The sequence below is a fragment of the Bidens hawaiensis genome, unplaced genomic scaffold (genome assembly GCF_021521415.1).
Source record: "Bidens hawaiensis isolate Kalapana, Puna unplaced genomic scaffold, B.hawaiensis_p1.1 tig00000142_1, whole genome shotgun sequence".
NCBI lineage: Eukaryota > Viridiplantae > Streptophyta > Magnoliopsida > Asterales > Asteraceae > Bidens > Bidens hawaiensis.
This window is the reverse complement of record NW_027491019.1, coordinates 7,759,411-7,779,579: the sequence shown is the minus strand read 5'-3', so window position 1 is coordinate 7,779,579 and position 20,169 is coordinate 7,759,411. Positions and strand designations below refer to the sequence as shown.

At 37.5% G+C, this 20,169-nt stretch overlaps 3 protein-coding genes across 3 annotated transcripts; all 3 read right to left on the bottom strand.

Annotated features, from left to right (window-relative positions):
* Positions 1 to 9,141: 9,141 nt before the first annotated feature.
* On the bottom strand, positions 9,142 to 10,226 carry LOC143577497 (kinetochore protein NDC80 homolog). The gene is made up of 2 exons (XM_077061336.1): positions 9,732 to 10,226; positions 9,142 to 9,640 (listed from the first exon to the last, which is right to left on the bottom strand). Exons 1-2 carry the CDS (start codon positions 10,224 to 10,226, stop codon positions 9,152 to 9,154), a joined length of 984 nt encoding a protein of 327 aa, XP_076917451.1. The 3' UTR covers positions 9,142 to 9,151.
* A 3,706-nt stretch (positions 10,227 to 13,932) lies between these two features.
* On the bottom strand, positions 13,933 to 17,224 carry LOC143583882 (uncharacterized). Its single transcript, XM_077066092.1, has 11 exons — positions 17,147 to 17,224; positions 16,997 to 17,086; positions 16,861 to 16,923; positions 16,342 to 16,488; positions 16,132 to 16,245; positions 15,968 to 16,039; positions 15,812 to 15,895; positions 15,401 to 15,530; positions 15,261 to 15,362; positions 15,077 to 15,171; positions 13,933 to 14,403 (listed from the first exon to the last, which is right to left on the bottom strand). Exons 1-11 carry the CDS (start codon positions 17,222 to 17,224, stop codon positions 14,032 to 14,034), a joined length of 1,347 nt encoding a protein of 448 aa, XP_076922207.1. The 3' UTR covers positions 13,933 to 14,031.
* A 1,916-nt stretch (positions 17,225 to 19,140) lies between these two features.
* On the bottom strand, positions 19,141 to 19,877 carry LOC143580861 (uncharacterized). Its single transcript, XM_077063809.1, has 2 exons — positions 19,389 to 19,877; positions 19,141 to 19,306 (listed from the first exon to the last, which is right to left on the bottom strand). The coding sequence occupies exons 1-2, from the start codon at positions 19,854 to 19,856 to the stop codon at positions 19,202 to 19,204; spliced, it is 573 nt and encodes a 190-aa protein (XP_076919924.1). The 5' UTR covers positions 19,857 to 19,877; the 3' UTR covers positions 19,141 to 19,201.
* Positions 19,878 to 20,169: the final 292 nt, after the last annotated feature.

Here is a 20,169-nt window from a genome sequence, read left to right as displayed (position 1 = left end):
TCATTACACAGGTATCGGATGGTCAACGGTTGTTTGACTAACGGAAGGAGCAGAAAAAGCGCGCCGGAGATATATAAGGGCACAACAAGCGCAATTTAGTTTTCAGTGGCCCAATGGTTTCCCGCCAATATTTTCCAAGGAGGCAAATTGTAATTTTCTTTTTAAATTACTTTAATAAAATGCAAAAAAAATTTATAAAAACTAAATTACAAAGTATCCCCTTTCATCATCTCTTCAAACAACCTGAGCTCACCACCACTTGCCACAACACCTACCACCACAATCATCCATCATCGAATCTAATTAACTGAAAAAGAAATCATATATTCATATTCAACATCCAAATCCAAAGTCTAAATATGGAGTAATTGATATCGATATTACCCCGACTGTAACTTTAAAAAGAAAAAAGAACCCTAAATTCAACATCAAAATCGTATTGAAAAAGATCTGCGGAGCAAGCAGATAGATAACCCCACCATCTCCTTGACAGCTACCAACCACCGTCACCATCGTTTTCTCTCACACGCGGAGCCCTAGCCATTGTGGTTCTTCGGGTTGCCTCTGCCTTGGAGAGAGATTTGAATAGAGTTTATAAAAGGTTCTTCCAGTAGCTGCTGCCGGTGGGGGCAACAAACTGTTCGGATGGTGTGGTGACAAAGATGAAGGTGTCGGTGGGTGGTGCTATTGGTGGTGGAATGTGGTGGTGTTCTTGATGGCGTGGTGGTAGAAAGAGAGGAATATAAAGATTGAGAGAGAGAGATACGGAGAGTGTGAGTAGAGAGAGAAAGAATATTGTATATATATTCTTTTTAGTTTATTTATTAATATATTTTTCATTTTGTAGATTAAATGACTGGTTTGCCCTCATGTGCAAGTACGTGACTTGATTTAACGAGAAAAACTAACTCAGTTGGGGTTAAAGGACAAACGTTATTGGATTTATAAACGTAAAGGATAAAACATATCAATTTTGAAGATAATGGACAATGAGTGAAATTTGGTGCATATATAAAGGACGATATCTATAATTCTGTCAAAAAAATACAAGTGTATGAAGTAGATATGATGTAAGACTTGTGTAACATGTGGTACTGAATTTGGATTGTAAGAGCAATATTTATGAACCTGCATAAGAAAGTCAACATAGGTCAAAGTCGGCTCAAGGATCAATATTGGGTTGAAGGTAACGAAGATCAATATTGTTTTCCGGTTAAAAAACCGATGTTGGTTGATTCATGTCCGGGCCACTCTTAGCTCTTTAAACAAAACGAAGTGAAAGGACTTCTCATTTTATAGATGTGTTACTGTTGGTCCTATATTCTTTTTTTTTATTGTTTATTCATTTTAATGTTCATGTGTGTTTTTAAAATAAAAAAGATTTATAAATTAATTCATGAAACTACCCGTCCACCAAACATGTATAAAACTAATTAGTTTTATTTAGAGGTGAGAATCATTAATATTGGATTAAAATTGTCACTTGACCTACGATTTTACCAAGATTAGTAACATCAAAATTTAAAACTTACACACAATAGTAACATTACATAACCAATTAAGCATCATCAACATCCAGCAAATTATAATTAGGCGTCGATTAATCCCCGATTAATCGCTAGTGGCCACCCCACCGACTTGTCGTCGATTAATCCCCATTTGTCCAGAATCGCTAAACATAAAGTTTGGAATATATATGTATATTTGAAAATTACATATAAATTCCAATCCAATTAATCCCGACTAATCCCTATTAATCCCGATGAATCGCTAGTCTCTACTCCACCGCTCGACTAGCGCCTAGTGCATTTATAACACTGCATCCTCGTCAACTTCCACGTCACCATCATCCTCGTTATCACCTCCACCTGGAATCTTACGTGTCTTAGGGCAGTGATCAAGCCTATGAGTCTCAAGCTCATTGTCCATTGTTTTAAGTTCAAGGTATTATCGTTATTTGCATTTCTTTTTGTTTCCCATTTTACCACTTTTCAATCTACTTTTCAACATTGGTAACAAAGTAGCATTTTATGTTTTATGATTTATTATTTGAAGATACAATATGTATGTACGTGTTGAATATATGGCATGCTGAGAGACCTGTTAAATTCTTTTGTTCCTGCATGCTATGAAGTTATTTGGATAACATTTACTAGAAGAATAGTTTGGTAGTTAGCAAGCATAAATTTACATAAAATCGAGTTCAACTTACTCTACAAAAGCTAGACTTGTTTATACCTGACATCAGTATTAACCATGTAGAAAACCAATCACACCAGGGAATCAAAAAACATGTCTTCAGATGAAATGAATGCTAATATCAGAAGGAAAAAAAAAAAAACTAAATCCTGAGGGAGGATTTTATCGCGTCCTTATGAACTTGTGCTATAGCAGCAACAGCTTCTGAAACCGCATTATTCATTTCTGAAATTTTAGAACCCGTGAACTCTTTGTACTTAGATACCATATCAATCAATGCCAACAACTCCTGTTCACACATCTCAACTTCTTTTTGGCATTGCCTTGATGTCTCGTGTAACTTTGCCTTAGAACTCTTCACAAATACACATAAAAGTTAGTTATATGAACCACGATACAAACAATCAATAATAACAACTGATATATCGTGTCTCAAAACTATATAAATATTCATATACATTTTATCATTCATGGTTGAAAATATAGAATATATGTTTGCTAGAAAATGTTTTCTTGCAAAAATGACACACTACAGATAAGAGTTGGGTAAAATTATTTGATTTATTAAAAAAATTATAGAACTCCATAAAACAACAATAACTAGAATAAAAATTTTAATTTTTTGAACGAATTTACAGAAAAATAATTGTTTTAAGTGTAAAGAGAGAGTCTTTGATATTAATTTTCACAACTTGAATACATGATACAAGGAATACATATAGCCACGAGTGCATAGTTACAGTTAATATTATAGGAATTAAGTCGGAAAGTTCAACAACTATTGACTAACATAATCCTCTAAAATATTCTCACTATTTTGAATTTAAACAAAATAATGTACGGGAACATTATTTTATGTAACGATATTAATATGCCCCCGCAAGATGGAGGATCCATCGGAAACTCCAATCTTGGACCGTAGTGTCAAATCGAGACAACGGTTTTATAAGAGCATCCGCTAATTGATCTCTTGGATTTATGTGATACACCCGTAGAGTTCCGGCTGTGACTTTTTCTCGAACAAAGTGGTAATCCAAGGCAACATATTTCATGGCGAGTGATAGACTGGATTTGCACACAAGTATGCCACGCATGTGTTGTCACAGTAGAGCCTAGGAGCAGTGGACGTGGAAATACCAAGTTATTTGAGTAAGTTTACAACCCAAGCTAACTCGGCAGCTGCATTCGCAAGGGCTTTGTACTCCGCTCCGGTGGATGATCAGGAGACAGAAAACTGTCTAGCTGATTTCCAAGAGATAATATTGTTACCAAGATAAAGTATGTAACATGTGGTAGACCTACCAGCCGTGAAGATCCCCCCCCCCAAAAAAAAAAGGAATCAGAAAATGCACTGAGCTCTAGAGGAGATTTTTTATTCAGGAACAACCCATCATAAATGATTCCTATGAGATAACGAAGTAACCGTTTGAGGTCTTGCCAATGAGTCTGTGATAGTTGATGCATAAATTGTGAGAGTCGGTTAACGGCAAAGGAAACATCCGGTCTCGTGAAAGCAAGATATTGAAGAGAACCCACAAGTTTACGATAAGGAGTGGTGTCAGCCTTTGGCGTTCCATCATCAAGAGTTAAAACTTGAGAGGGGCAAAGATGTGAAAGAACCGGTTTAGCCCCATCCATGTGATGTGCTATCAATAAGTCATGTATATGCCTTTGTTGGGAAAGGAATAAACCATTTTTTGGTTGGTATTAGTTCCACTCCAAGAAAGTGGCTAGGATAACCCAAGTCTTTGACTGAGAACCGTGAAGCAAGATTGTTAACAAAATGGTCAATAAACTCTTGATTATTACCTGTTAGAATTATGTCATCTACATAGACCATGAAGTAACACATGACACCATCTCGATTGTGTATAAATAAAGATGCATCTACAAGCGACTTAGTGAAGTTGGATTCAACTAAAAGGATGCTAAAGCCATATACCAAGCTCGTGGTGCCTGTATAAGACCATAAAGGGATCTCTTTATTCTACACACATGAGTAGGCAATTGTGGATGAACATAACCAGAAGATTGCACCATGTAGACCTCCTCTTGTAAGGTACCGTGCAAAAACGTGTTGTTAACATCGAGTTGCCGTAATGACCAACCCCGCGACAAGGCAATAGAAAGTACCATACGTATGGTAACGGGTTTGGTAACCGGACTAAATGTGTCAAAATAATCCTTGCCGTATTCTTGAAGAAAGCCTTTGGCAACAAGTCGTGCCTTGTATTTATCAATAGTGCTATCGGGATTGCGTTTGATGCAGAAAACCCACTTGCACCCAATGGGTTGGCGTGAATTAGGTGCAACAAGTTCCCACGTTTGGTTGCGAAACAAGGCATTATACTCGTCATCCATAGCCTTGCGCCATAACGGGTCCTTGGATGCTTGAAGATAGGTGTTAGGTTCAAAAGCATGTGTATAGGATGAATTGTGGTTGTATTGACAAAGTGAGAATTATAGTATTTGGAGTTTGGTTTTCGATTTCTAAGGGGTAAGGTTAAAGTTTGAGTATGAGATGTAATGAGAGTTGGCGAGTGATTAGAAGCAGCGGATGGTAAGGTGTGGAAGTTTCTTAAGTGGAAGAGTGAGTGGGTGATGTTTCTTGATGAGGGTGAGTATAGGAAATTTCATGGGAAGGTGAAGTTGCATGCAGAGTAGGTGGGGATTGAGTGGGAAGTGGAATATGCAAAGTTGATGAAGTGGTGTAAGAGTGGCATAAAAAGTTATCCTTTGTTGGAAGGAGAGATACAGTGGACGAATTTTTTTTGGATGGAAATTGATCTTCTATAAAGGTAACATGTCTAGAGTGGTAAAGTCTATGGGCTTTATGATCAAGACATTTATAAGTAGACTTGGAGGTAGAGTAGCCTAGAAAAATGCATGGCTTGGAGTGGGGCTGTAATTTAGATGTGACATAAGGTTTAAGCCACGGGTAACACAAGCACTCAAAAAATTTCAATTTTTTGTAGTTTGGTGAAGCACGATATAACATTTGGTAAAGGGTTTTGGACTTTAGCATTGGTGTAGGTAGACGATTTATAAGATAGACCACCGTTTGGAACGCATGAGATCAAAAAGTGAGCGGTAAGCCGGCGTAGTATAGTAGTGCAAGGCCGGCTTCGACAATGTGTCGGTGGCGGCGCTCGGCTATTCCGTTTTGTTCGGGGTGTGAGGTGGAGTGGTATAGTGTGAAATTCCCATTGATTGAATAAACGGGACGAGCCCCATGTATTCACCACCATTGTCGGTAAATATAGATATAATGGGTGTTTGAAAAAACTTTTCTACGAGTAGCTTGAACTGTGGAAAAAGTTTTAACACATCAGATTTGTATTTAATAGGATAAAGCCACACATATTTAGAAAAGAAATCCACAAACACAAAATAATATTTGAAACCGTCAATAGATTGTTGAACCGGTCCCCATACATCTGAATAAAGAAGTTGTAACGGTTCGTTGCAACAAACGAGTTTTGTCCAAATGGCGACTTATGACATTTATTGATAGAACACGATTGAAAATGCAAACTAGACAATGAATTAAAATGAAGACCAAGGTCTTTACAAAGAAGCTTAAAAATACTAAAAAACGGATGTCCAATCCCGTGATGCCATTGGATTGGTGAGACGGATGTAGTAGCGTTGATTTGGGGAAGTGAGGTCAACCGATTGAGGTAGTAAATATCATTGATGTTCTCCCCCCCCTCCCCGCAGGATGGGCGCCCCCGTCTTGAGATCCTTCACAAAAAAATGAAAAGGAAAGAATTCAACAAAAACTTGATTAGTACGACATAATTTTGCAACCGAAATTAAATTGTTACGCATATTAGGAACACATAAAATATCGGGTAAGTGTAACGATTGTGATTTAGTGGAAATTTTTGTGGAACCAATGTGAGATATAGAAAGACTCGTACCATTTCCCAAGACTATTTCATCGGGACCCCGTATTCGAAAACGGAAGTGAGAGTGGCGGGACACGAAGTGAGATGGTGAGAGGCGCCACTGTCAATTATCCATTTTTGAAGTGTTGGAGCAGCGATAGTGGCATTAGCAACTGGATTAGAGGAATTCTGAAAGAAGATACGATTATCTTGCAAGAGCTTAACGAGCTTTCGGCAGTCACGAGTGTCATGGCCAGGAATATTGCAGAAATTGCAAAACTGATTTGTTCGAGTGCCAGATGAATCCGACATGTTTCGGTTAGACCGATAGGACTTTTGGGATGAAATATTTGAGTGGTTACGGTCGTTGCGATGTTGAGGGTCAGATCTAAATGAGGCCCGACTTTGCTGACGCTGGGTCGCATTAGCAGTGGCAAGAAGAGTCGTACCGGATCAACTTCCTTCAGAGATCTTTCAAAGTCCATGAGTTAGTCAAAGAGCTCCGGGTAGGATATTGGTTGTTCTCGTACCTTAAGAGCAGCAGTGATGGGGTTATATTCTTCACCAAGTTGGCTAAGAATGTGAACCAGTAGATCTTCTTCATGAACCGGGCTTTGAACAAGAGCCAACTCATCTGCAATAGACCATATCTCATTCAAGAATTCGAAGATTGGTCGAGTCCCTTTAGAGTTCTTTGCGAGTTTGGACTTTAATGAAATGATTCGAGAGCGTGATTTGCTCACGAGTTCTTTGCTGACGCTGGGTCGCATTGGCAGTGGCAAGAAGAGTCGTACCGGATTCAACTTCCTTCAGAGATCTTTCAAAGTCCACGAGTTTGTCAAAGAGCTCCGGGTAGGAGATTGGTTGTTCTTGTACCTTAAGAGCATCAGTGATGGGGTTATATTTTTCACCAAGTTGGCTAAGAATGTGAACCGGTAGATATTCTTCATGAACCGGGCTTTGAACAAGAGCCAACTCATCTACAATAGACCGCATCTCGTTCAAGAATTCGAAGATTGGCCGAGTCCCTTTAGGGTTCTTTGCGAGTTTGGACATTAATGAAATGATTCGAGAACGTGATTTGCTCGCAAAACTAGAGGTTAGGCGCTCCCAAGCCTCTGCTGCAGTGGAGGCAGAGGCGACAATTGGTTGGATTTCATCGGAACAAGAGCCGAGGAGGGCGCTGAAGATCACCTGATCTTGAAGAAACCAGGTTGTATAGGCTGGATTGATTTTAACGGTCTGGTTGTCCGTAATGATTTTTTCCGGAGACGATTAAGGTGAACTGAACATGGCGTCTCCAAATAGCTAAGTTTTGAGGGGTTAGTTTGACGGTAAAGTGAGTAAAGGGGGTGATAGTAATGAGGGTGGTGGAAGAAGCCATAGATGTATATAAAGAAGAAGAGGTGGATCAGTTTGTACTCGTTAGAGCTTGTAGGCTCTGATACCATGTAAAGAGAGAGTCTTTGATATTAATTTTCACAACTTGAATACATGGTACAAGGGATACATATAGCCACGAGTGCATAGTTACATGTAATATTATAGAGATTAAATTGGAAAGTTCAACAACTATTGACTAACATAATCCTCTAGAATATTCTCACTATTTTGAATTTAAACAAAATAATGTACGGGGACATTATTTTATGTTACGGTATTAATATTAAGAAATTTCATCATAAATGAGTTTGTTGGAAAAAATGGTAATTTAGAGAAATATTTTTCCAAATTCAGTCACAATCAAATAACAAGTGAGTTTATTAAAAACATGTACATCAATTTATTCAATAAAAGAGCAGATGATTGTTGACATAATACAATACTTACCTACTTGGTCATAGTTTACACTTTACAGACTAATTATTTACAAACAAAACTGTTCTTTGGATAAAAAATGTTTTCTGCCTATTTTATACCAAAAAAATTTACCCACTTTGGACCCGTTACCCAACCTTAACCCGAAACCATCCATTTTGCCACCTCCACATATTTTACATGCCTCGTTTGGTTAAGAATGTTAAATTTAACTTGCTTTATTATTGAACTTATTAAAAATGTTACCTCAACAAATTCACGAGCTTCTTTTTCAGCAAGGTCAACTTTACGAGACTCGACTTCAAAATTTCCAACCAACTGCCTAGCCTTCATTGCACACCTGGAGGCGTAATCTTGTGTTTCATTTAATATTGAGTTTAACTGATTTTCCACCTGATCAAATTAATCAGCATATATATCATCATTTAAAGAACAATAATAAATGATTGATTGTGTTAAATTATATATCTATTTACCAAAGCACTAGCTAATATAGTAATATGTGCATAGCAAACCTTTTAGTCATGCAAAAAGTACGCTAGGCACCTAATAATTATAAACTATGGAATTCCAGCATTTTATCACGCAATGTTTTACTTCACATGTTGATTATTGAGATGCATTATTCATTCTGTATTATAACAATAAATGTTAAAAACTAAATTTAAGGACTATAATTAGGGGCGATAAACGGGTCATATTCACAGATTGGCAGGTCCAACCTGACACATACCGGAATTTGAAAATCATGTCAGGCACATGAACCCGAGCACAACCTGCATATTCAAGGGTGACCTGAACACGAGCCGTTTGACCCGATTTTTATTTACCTGTTTGCTTTATTCATGATACAAAGTTTAAGACAAAAGTTTTTAACACCGTGAAAATATTCCTAGTTATGAAAGTCTAAGACAAGAAAGATAGCTGATGGGACTTACCTCAACAATTCGTGACTGAAGTAACACGATACGATTCCTTTTTGCATCAATCTTTGCAGCAATGTCCTGCAAAAGTTGTTGAAGAGACATCAAAGTTTCAAGTTTTTCCATTGAGCTTCTTTTTACTTCATCGCGCGCAGTACTGAGTACAGGATCCAATCTTGATTTGTAATCCATTCCAAGCACCTCAGCAGCTGCTGTACCGTTTGCATTCAACTCGTACTGAATATCATTTCCTAACTTTAACCTATATATAATAACACTGGAACATTGATATGGTTTCATAATATATATATAGATAACAAACTAGACACAAAATGTAAGGTACGTTCGTATAGCTTGGTTACATTCTGTCTGGAGTGCCTCGAGCTCCTTAAACTTTGTCCCAATAACTGCATCAAGATCCCAACACTTGTCTTCCCACTTGCTCCTCTCAATCTCAGCATCTGCTATGTCTCTCTCCACCGACTGCAACTCCCTCTTCATCCTCTCAGCATCCCGCATATTAATCGCCTGTTCTTCCACCTTCTTCTTCAACTCCTCATTCTCCTCACAGATCTTATTCCTCTCATCTGCTTTTAACCTCAATTCCTTCTCTTTATCCTCCAATTCCATTTGCATCTTAGCATCCATCTGCTGCAATCGATCGATCAACGCGTTAAACTTGTCAATATCCTTTTCTGACTCTTTCTTTACATTTTCCCTTGACTCCTTCAAAGACGGCGCACTCTTCATAACCTCAAGGTTAGCTTCAGCCAGTAACACATTCACATTCTCTAACAGCAAATTCTTCTCCTATTATCAGAAATTTCAAATTAGCCTAAATATTTTTGCTTATTAATATTCACTAAATAGAAGTTAATAATGTAAGCATGTACGTTAATACCTGTTTTAATATCTCGTTGAAAGGTTCATATGTGCGTTCAATCGCGTCATCCTGTCCATTCAAGTAATGTCCGTAAGACTTCTTGTGACACGAGAGGATGTCGTGTGCATGATCATCCGACGACAAAAGCAGAAGGTGATCGTTGTGCATTGCAAGCTGTACAAGCCAATGAAGCACGGCTAGAACCCTAGGAAATGAGTGAGGCGTTCCGGGGTTTTTTAACTCGGAGTTGGTCAAATGAAGCGGAGACTTTAGGGTTAGGGTAATGCATTTCAACTCAGTGAACAGATTGTCGTCATCATTAATCGGATACCGGAGGCGGTCGTGCAGAAGGAATGCTAGGAATTGGATGATGTCTTTGTCGGATGAGAGGGGTTTAAGTGTTAACGTGATCGGGGAAGACCACTCCTTAAGGTAGGCGTTGTCGGTGGAAATGGAAGAGAGACGGCTGCTGCAGGCGGAGTTGCGGCGGCGTCCGCCGGGGCCTCTCTTCATGATAATGATATTTCCCGCTTTCAAATTTTCGAATTAGGGAATGCTTGCTTGTGGTACAAGTTTCCGTGTGTGATATTTTTTTTGAACGGCCAACTAAGTAACGTCGAGTACCCCGTACGCGGGCCCCATTGGCTAAAGGTAGCCCGAGCCGACCACTAGTCCGGACGGACGGAGCCCCTAGCGGTCCACCTGTTGAGGGATTCACCGGATAAAACCCGACCCCCACGCCCGCCAAATGGCACGACAGTGAGGAGCCGGTAAAACCGGGTGAGATCAGGACTCGAACCCTGGCAAGCCAGGGTCATCCCTCATATCTCCTATATAAGTTGGTGGTAGTGAGGTTTGATCCCCCTACCTCTCACTTGTAAAGTGAGTGCTCTACCACTGAACCACAACCAACTTATTTCCGTGTGTGATATATTTTGGGATTTGCGATCCGGACCTATGAATTTGATGAAATCATTAATAAATACACGTATTATTATATTATAAGCTACTTTTACCAAAAATTAAACATAAAGAAATTATGATTGTTGTGTATACTACATTAAAATTTACAGATAAATTAGGAACGAAGAGCACCGTCATAACCGCCGCCACCTTACTCTGGTATCAAATTATTTTTTGGAGTTTTAAATTATTTATTAAGATAAAAAATGAAATTAATTCCGAATTGCAACTACGATGTTGACAAATATTCATGTGTTATGTTGTGGAGATTGTTTAGTAATAATATTTTAGACTAGTTGGTACGTCATAATAGCAGTAAGAGCATCTATAATGTTGAATGTTTCATAAACTGTCACATTATATTTCAAAATTTATTTAAAAGCCTTTATTTTGTCTTTTTCAACAACACAAACCCAATTAAAATACTATTAACATTATATGTATATGATATGTATGTATATATGTGATGTGGGGGAGGGAATCCACCTTCCCTAGTCCGCCTCCAAGTTTGTAGGCATAAACTTCCCTCACCACACTATCGTCCTTCACCTCCTCGTTCATCCCTGTCAACATCATTCGGACGGCACCCACAAACCTTGCGTTATGGGTGCTTTAATAATAATAAAATTAGAATATCAATATCTTTGTTTGTTTCATCATTCAGGTTTTGAGTCGTTCATAGGAATTAGCGTAACATAGGATGTTCAAAATATGATTATCTGAAATTAGTTTTATTCAGAGTGAAAATCATTGTCAATTCTTTAAGAAATTGAATGATTTGATTAGGAAACAAGCAGTGGCGGATCCAGGAATTTTTTTCAGGTGGTGCACAACTTTTATATGATTCAATTTCATAGAGTCGGGTATAAAAAATTCCGGGTCTTTTGAGGTTCGGGTCGGTTCGATGGTTCGGATAATGAAAGCAAGGCTTCAACTGAAAACTCTTCATCAGAATCTTCATTTACTAAATGCATGTTCAAACCCTTGAACCCAATCGGAAGCAACGTTAACGTATTCTTTTACAGCTCTGATGTAACATATGTCTTGATTATGTTGTTTGGGTTTGAAATCAAGGCCGTAGTTGGTTGACTTTTTTGCAGTGATCGTGCTCTTAGTTGGGACAGATACAAACCCGAGTTCACAACTGTTTGGAAGCTTCTCATTGACATTAGGATGAAGTTAATAGTCTTTTAATAGTCTTTTACCTGCCCTTAATCCAATTACTGCATTTGTGGCCATCATCTAGCTTTATTTGCTTGCAAGAAATAACATTATTCGACCATACCACTTTATTCTAAGATTATTAAGTTGGGATATCGCTTCTACTTTTTTGCAGATCACTAACTTAAAGCTCCTGGCAAAGAAAGGCAAAAAATTATAACCAAAGCTTACATAATCATTGAACCAGCCGCCTTACCGGTCCACTGGTTATTTTAATAACCAGATGGTGATTTCGGAGAACGGCCGACGGGGACGAGGGGTCAGCGGAGATAGCAGGCGCCGTTGTGTCTGTGTGTTTTTACTAAATGGGCTGTGCAGCAGTTACTTAAAAAAAAGTTCAAAAATTTATTTGGAAATCCGGAATCGAACCTGTGACCTTCACGTTACAAAACCAACACCTTACCGGCTGGACTAGCATTTCTAATGTTTATAGGATGGTTCCTTTCTAATTTAAAAGGTGGTTCCTCTAATATTTTCTATATACAAATACACTATTATTTCGAAACTCGGGTGGTTCCTCGGAACCACTCATTTAAGCTATAGATCCGCCCCTGGAAACAAGTATATGAGTTAATATACGAGTCAAAATAAGTTATTCTTATAAAACTGGTTAGCTTAAAACAGGTTCAACACCACCACGACCATTGATTTTTTCCACCAACACCACCCGCCTTTGCCGCTATCGATGTCTTTGTTGTCGCCATCATTTCACCACCACGGATGCCATCCTCACCACAACTGACACCATTGTCATTGCTACCACGACACTTCAACCATCATTGCCACCACTCCCCCATATCCACCACGCATCCTTAAAGTAATTGATATTCTTCTAAGATCATTCACATCCAAGCCCCTATCTTCAAATCCAAACCTACACTAAAAATCACTATATTTTCTTTATAATTTTAATTAAATAATACTTTTCTTATGCCTTTATCATTACTCTTTCTCTCTCTTTCACTCACAACCATTTTCACAAATATTAAATAATTAAGCGGATAAATACTAGTTTTTCAAATATACAAAAAAATCATTGCATTTTCTCTTACACCTACTCACAACACTCAAAAGTTTAGATGTCTAAACCACTCCCTAAATGTTCAAAACGTCACTCACCAAATTTGATGATTTAAATGTTAATGCTCTCTTTCATCCACTCACAATATTCTAAACCACTCCCTAAATGTTAAAAACCCCACTCACCACACCAAATTTGCTCTAAGGCTCATTTCATTAAAGCCTGGTTCATTTTGATCTCAACTTATTTTTAGACTATATGTAGACTAGTGATGGATATTAAAAGGTTTCATTAAAGCCTTGTTCATTTTGATCTCAACTTATTTTTAGACTTTATGTAGACTAGTGATGGATATTTAAAAGGGCTTTAATTAACTCACCCTTTAACAATAGTGTAGTTTTACACTAATCCAGTTTGAAATTAACTATACACTACTCCAGCTTTAAATCAGCTGCCTATATATATATTGCTAAACTTGATTTATTTTACTTAAATGTTGGACTAATATTTTATTGCATATTTATATGAGGTTATGGATTAGGTATGGATGTTTCCATTTTCAAATACCCTGTTCACCACATTCTTTCAAGTCCATAGCTTAATCCTTCCACTATAGCATCCTATTACAACAAAACTGCAAATCATCATCATCATCATCGTACTCAGTATATCAATCACTAGGGAGGGTAAGATGTAGGCAGCCTTACCTCTACCCCATAGGGATAGAGAGGCTGCTTCCGGTGAGACCCCCGGCTCGATAGTAGTTTTGCATCAAGCCTTGGACATAAGGCACATAGCACTCAATCATCGGGACACCGGCTAATCGGTGCATGTACCCTTATCTTTCAGCTATCAACGCCACTACATGATGCCTGATTACCGTCCGTCACTTTTAACGTTATTTTCACGAGATTAGTAAAATAACGTCAAAATTAGTGCAATTTCACTTTTGCCCACCCGAGGGTTCACACATATATACATCATATGTGCGCACCGCAAGCAGGGCTAACAACAAAACTGCAAACAATACTTTAAAATTTGCACACAACAGTAGCATAAAATTACCAATAAAACCTGGTAAACAAAACCACACTTAAATTATTAATCAATCCATCAATTTTCTGTCTTCACTTCAGTCTTAACCGCCTCTTCACCTCTCCTGCCACCATCATCAACATCCAGCACATCGTCCATCATGTCATCCTCCCCAGCATTAATATCTTCCACATCATCATCATCATCCTTGTTGTCACCACCACCTGGAATCTTACGTGTCTTGGGCCCATGTTCAAGCCTATGCGTCTCAAGCTCTTGGTCCATTGTTTCTTGTAGGTTCAAAGTATTATCATTATTTGCATTTCTTTTTTGTCTCCCATTTTGCCACTTTTCAAGCTCTTTTTCAACATTGGCAACATATTGTTCACCAATTTGTTGTTGATATTGTGACAACTCCTCTCTCCTAGCAGCCTTCCATTCTTGAAATATCTAGTAACAAAGTAATATTTTATGTTTTATGATTTGTAGATATTATATGTATGTATGCATGATTGCAGTACATGTTGAACATGCGGCATGCTGATAGGCCCGTAAAAAACCAAGCGATCAGTGAACTCTAAACTGTTCGACGGGAGTTCGTTTTTTATAAGTATACGAACATGAACAAATGTTTTTGTTCATTTAATTAAACAAACGAGCACGAACACATGTCTCGTTCATTCGCTTATGTTCGTCAACATCTGTTTACATTCGTTCATTTAAATTCATGTGTGTCTGTTCGTTAACGTTCAATTATGCTCGTTAGTTCACATTTGTATTAGTTTTGTCTGTTTACGTTCATTAATATATCCATTAAAAAATTTTAGGCCTGTTACAGTTTACTCTAATTTTAATAACTTTTTAGGCCCAACACATTGTTTTAATTAGTTTTATCTCACTTATGTTAGTTCATCTATGTTCAGTTATGTTCACGCTCGTATATGATGTTAATGAACGACCATAAACAAACATGCGCACATATTTTCTTAACAAGCAAACACAAAAACAAAAACCCTGCACATTTAGTTTTTCGCATTCGATTGTTTGTTCGGTTAAGGTTAGACAAGCGTACACGAACGTGTTCGGTCAGCTCGTTCACCGACCTACATGCATATAAACTCACCTGCTCTTTCTTTTGCTCAAGTAAGATTGAATCTTCTTCATCAAGCGGTTTGGCAAACGAGTAATATATATGAGGCTCGGCTGTTGTCCTGTAAAATTTGCAATCCAACAACAATATGAAATGAGCATTTATAATAACACGATTATCCATTTAACCTAGAAACTCTGCACGTTGGGATCCTCAGGCCATCCAGCAGCTTCAAAACATAAGAAGCTTATCGTTGTCTCAATTAAATTGTGAATATGGATACTTTTTGGACCAAAATTAGAAATAACCTGCAATAAATTTAATCAAGTCAGTAATTAGTTTATAGCATTTGTATTAGAAATAACAGTTGCCTATAATAAGTAAACCTTAAAAAATTGCCAAGTTTTTTGTGATGCTCGCTCCACCGAAGAAACAAGAGTTCCAGTTTCTTCTCCTCTGCTTTAGCAGCAACACGTGCTCTTAGAGTCTGTCAGAATAATCACCGATTAATGTGTTACTTTTGTAATAAAAGAGAATTCAAATGTGGTTATGGGTCCCACCCAACTAACCCCACACAGCCCATTTTGACCTGAAAAAAACTGACGATTTTTGACCCAAGTCATTTATTCAAAAACTAAGATCATTACTGCACAAATATTGTGTTTGTAATCATAATTAAAGCGTCAATTAAGGAAAAAAAAACATAATTAATATGCTCACCACTTCAAATTTTGAAACTAGAAACAAAAAATAGAAAAAAAAACATACCAAATCTCTTCTCCTTTTTTCTGCAATTTGTTCACGCTCTTGAAGCCTCAATCTTTCACTTTCTTCGTGTGCTCGTTGCTCAGCCTATGACAAAACGATCAAAATAAGATAATTACCTTGAAACAAAATGTTGTGACCAAAATTAAAGAAACTTACTTTTTTCAAAGAATCAGATCTCCTCATAAATGCCTCTGAGCCAGAAAGTTTCACGTCTTCTTTCCTAAATTTCTGAAAATTTGCATGTAAAAGTTATATAGATATGTTCATGCAATAGGAAGTAGAAGTACAACCAATTAACTTTCAAGAATTTGATTTGTTACCTCAAGAGTTCCAAGAAGCTGTCCCAACATTCTTTTATTCCTATTAACCAAACTGGGATCCTCATCTTTCGGTATCACTCTAGGAACATTCTCAGACGATGGAACTTCGGATTCCTAACCAAACCACAGCAAATAAAAAAAATCATAAACACAAGTAACAAACAAATCAAAACATGTGATCCAATCCAACAAATGTTTAATAAAACACACCATCTTGGATGCTCTATGAACACCATCCCTCCTAGTCCAGTTTGACAACTTTCTGTTGCTCTTGTTAACATCTGCAGCCGCATCTTTGTTACCGTCATCACCCTTTGTCGCAGCCACGTCATCCTCAACAATTTCCCCTTCTTCAATCTTCACATCCCGCCAACATTTTCAAACATCTCAAATTAGCAATCAGAAACTATTAAGTACCATAATTAGATGTGTAAACAAACCAAACGACCATGAACAAGGGTTTGCTTGTGTTCGTTCAATTAACTTTAACCAAACATGAACATGAACAATCGAACAGAAAATCGAACAAAATTTTGGTGCCCCGTGTTCATTCATTAAGAAAATGGACATGTTCATGTTCGTTTAAAACCTAAACGAACAGAATCATACAAACTTAAACAAACAAAATCGAAAAAACACAAACGAACACAAATGAACATAATCAACCAAACAAAACCATGTACATATAGACATACATATAAAATTAGGGTTCCAATGTAATTCTCTAACCTTAACCACAGTGGAAGACAATCGCCTCTTGGGAGGGGGTTGATCCTCTTGGTTCCTATCGGCCTACACAAAACACCCAATTACACTACAAACAACACATTACTCTTTTAACAATATCATAAAAATACAATCTTACAGGTCTAACAAACCCACGCTGGCGTGGAGCAGCAGGTGCAAAATTGCCTCCGCGGCGAATGCCTCGAGGATCCCGAAGGCGTTCGGTGATCTGTGGAAGAGACATTTAATCAAACAGCTGGTGTGCATGGATTAATATGTATATGTGTACCTCCCATTGTTGACGGTGGAGTTGTTCGATCTCCTTACGAAGCTCTTGCTCTGTCTTCTCGATTTGGGTGGTTCCCATCTTGTTGAATGTCGAATGCTGAAACCCTTTTGAGTCAAAAACCCTGGTTTTGTTAGATGATGTGTTTCTTCACAAGCCAGTTTGAGCCCACTGATCAAGGCCCAATAAAAAATCATTTCTTTTACATAAGCGGTGCGTGTTCTCAAAGAACTAACGGGGTTAACATTCGATTTCTATGGAATCAATAGAGAAAAATACATTCAAAGTTAGACTTTTCCGTAAACATTTTTGAACTTTGATTTATTCCAAACAATGGATTAAAGTTGAGACTATGGGTGTTTTTCAGGTTGTACTTTCGGGTTCTTGGTTTCTCAAATCGGATTCTCGGGTGCGAGAAATTATTTTCTAGAACTCATAGCTGAACCTAATCTTCCCCGGGTTATTTGGGTTATTCGGAAACTGGAGATCACTTGGAGGCGCCTAAGGGCTTCGTACGGTTGGGTTGGGCCAACTACGATGACATTTTGTCACTGGGTCATCCTGTACAGAATACCTAATCAATTATCTATTTGTTGGTTCATTGAAAAATATATATTAATAAAAAAAAAACTTGAAACTTTTGAAACTAAATTCGAATGGCTGAATTAGTAGAAAAGATAAGTAATATACATAAAAAATGTATGTATTTTCTATAAGAAATAAAAAGATGGCTTGTACTTGAACCATATTGTCTAGATCCGTTTTCTCACGTGATGATGTTATTATTCTACTATATGTGGTACGACTTCATATGGGTGTAAACAAGCCTAGCCCAAGCTCGCCTAAACTCGAGTTTGATTCATAGGAAGTTTTTCAAGCTTAAGTGCGGCTCCTTTATTATTTATTTTATTTAAATACATATATGGGAAGGTTATCCTAAAACAAGTAGTTTTATAGGAAGACTAAGAATAAATCATAGCCATTAGATCATATCAATCATTGGCTGAGATTTAAAATTACCAAAAACCGTCATAGTTTCTTAGAAATACTCTTTCAGCATTATAACCGACATAGTTTCCTAGAATTATTCTTTCACCATAGGTTTTAATGCCAAATGTCAAAATTCTATTGGTTCTTACCATTCTTAGGAAACTTCTCTTTTTATTTGTACTCTTTTCAATACATATAATATGTTTATAATACTATGTAAACATCATTACATTTATATAAATAATAGACTCGTTTAGACTTATAAATCTAACCAAGCTTCGAGCTTGATTTAAGAAGCTCAAACTCGTTATTGAACGAGCTTATTTCTTTAGCTCGATAGAAGATCCGGAGTAAACTTAAGTAGACGATTTGTTGGTGTTATGTAGGATATGCTAATTATATTAGGTTTTACTATGTTCATCCTCAGGCCAGAGAAGTCAAGTGCATAAAGGTCCAGACCACTACAATCAAGTGCGTAAATGTCTGGACCACCGAAGTTAGACTTGTAGATGTTCAGACCATTGAATACAAGTATGCGAAGTTACAAAAGTTCAAGATACGTAAAGGTGCAGATTGTTAAATTCAGGTGTCTAGGTCTCAAGTCCCGTGCATAAAGCTCTGGACCACTAAAACCGCGCATAAAGGTCCGGACTATTCGCCCTGAAGCTAGATCCTATAATGATCTATACCTTTATGGTTCATCTATGGGTCAAAGAACACATACAGTTACAAAAGAACTCGATGCAAGTCCTCTTGGTATAGAAATTTTGTCTGTAACTCACCCCCTACTTTCTGGGTATTTGTTTGTTTGTAATTGTATACTGAATAGCTAATGAAAAATCATGAAGGGCAAGATGAACATATAATTAAATTTCTTGCCTTAAAAACTTATATATAAACCATAAGCTACTTTGTTAAACTGAAAAACAAAACAAAAACCCAGATTTCCATTTGAGATTTAAAGAAAAAAAAAAAAAACCCAATCTGCAGTCGGTTCTCAAAAGATCATATAAACACCAGAACTCAGTTCCATCACTCCCAATCAATCTTGATGCACCAGAAATAATTTCAAGAGTCCACCTTGGTGTCACCTCCATTTTTTCCCATCTGTAAGATGATTGGCATCAAACACTTTGGCTGTATTCCTTTGAAATCCATTCTTGAATTCACATACTGCAACAAAAAACAACCATTAAACTCATAACAAGATTCATCATTTTTTGCTTTTATCAAAAGTGTATTTCAGACATTTCACCTTGCTTACATCCCTGTAGAAAGAATCGATCTCTTCTTCAGTCAAGCCTCCTTCTTCAGTAGTTTCCTCCCAACCCAATGACCTCAAGAATCTTGCTTCTTCTTCCTCTGAGTACAAAATAAAATCATTCTTTCCATTTTTAGTAATATTCTCACCACCGACGTCGGTCCCACCTTCAACTAACTTGGTTGACTCAGCTGATGAGGAGTTATTTGACATGGATTTCTTCCTCATGAGGTTAAAAAAATCATTTCGGCTCTTAGCTTGAGGAGGTCTTTTCTCGGGTGTAAACGCCTTGCGATCCATAGGTGCAGCAAGAGGGCTATTTGGTAATTTACCACCACCCGTTGGGCTTGAGGTCTCTTTTGCAATAGGTGTGGTACTGCTCCTTTCACGTGACGACTTAAGAATATGAAGTTTTCCAACAGTGTATGCTGATGATGATGTCTTAGCGACATCAGCATGCATAGACACGGGTCGCGGGCTCACAATCTGCAGCTGTCCCCCGACCCTTATCTTTGGCTTATCAGAAGAGCTCATAGCCTACAAAATTATTTTACGAAAATTAAATAAATATATATTAAAAAAAAGGTTCTAATTTTATTAGATGCATACTCACTAAGACTTTAGCCCTGCTTGCGGTGTGAACCCTCGGGTGGGCAAAAGTATTAGATGCACATATGATGTATATATGTGTGAACCCTCGGGTGGGCAAAAGTGAAATTGCACTAATTTTGACGTTATTTTACTAATCTCGTGAAAATAACGTTAAAAGTGACGG

Excerpts from the sequence above, each read along its gene's own strand:
- LOC143577497 (XM_077061336.1), bottom strand. The coding sequence starts at position 10,226 with ATGAAGAGAGGCCCCGGCGGACGCCGCCGCAACTCCGCCTGCAGCAGC. Across the intron at positions 9,641-9,731 it reads TCAACGAGATATTAAAACAG|GAGAAGAATTTGCTGTTAGA; the intron begins GTATTAACGTAC and ends TTCTGATAATAG.
- LOC143583882 (XM_077066092.1), bottom strand. The coding sequence starts at position 17,224 with ATGGGAACCACCCAAATCGAGAAGACAGAGCAAGAGCTTCGTAAGGAG. Across the intron at positions 16,246-16,341 it reads TTCATAGAGCATCCAAGATG|GAATCCGAAGTTCCATCGTC; the intron begins GTGTGTTTTATT and ends TGGTTTGGTTAG. Across the intron at positions 15,172-15,260 it reads TTTTGAAGCTGCTGGATGGC|TTTACAGGACAACAGCCGAG; the intron begins CTGAGGATCCCA and ends TGGATTGCAAAT.
- LOC143580861 (XM_077063809.1), bottom strand. The coding sequence starts at position 19,856 with ATGCATGCTGATGTCGCTAAGACATCATCATCAGCATACACTGTTGGA. Across the intron at positions 19,307-19,388 it reads TCTACAGGGATGTAAGCAAG|TATGTGAATTCAAGAATGGA; the intron begins GTGAAATGTCTG and ends TTTTTGTTGCAG.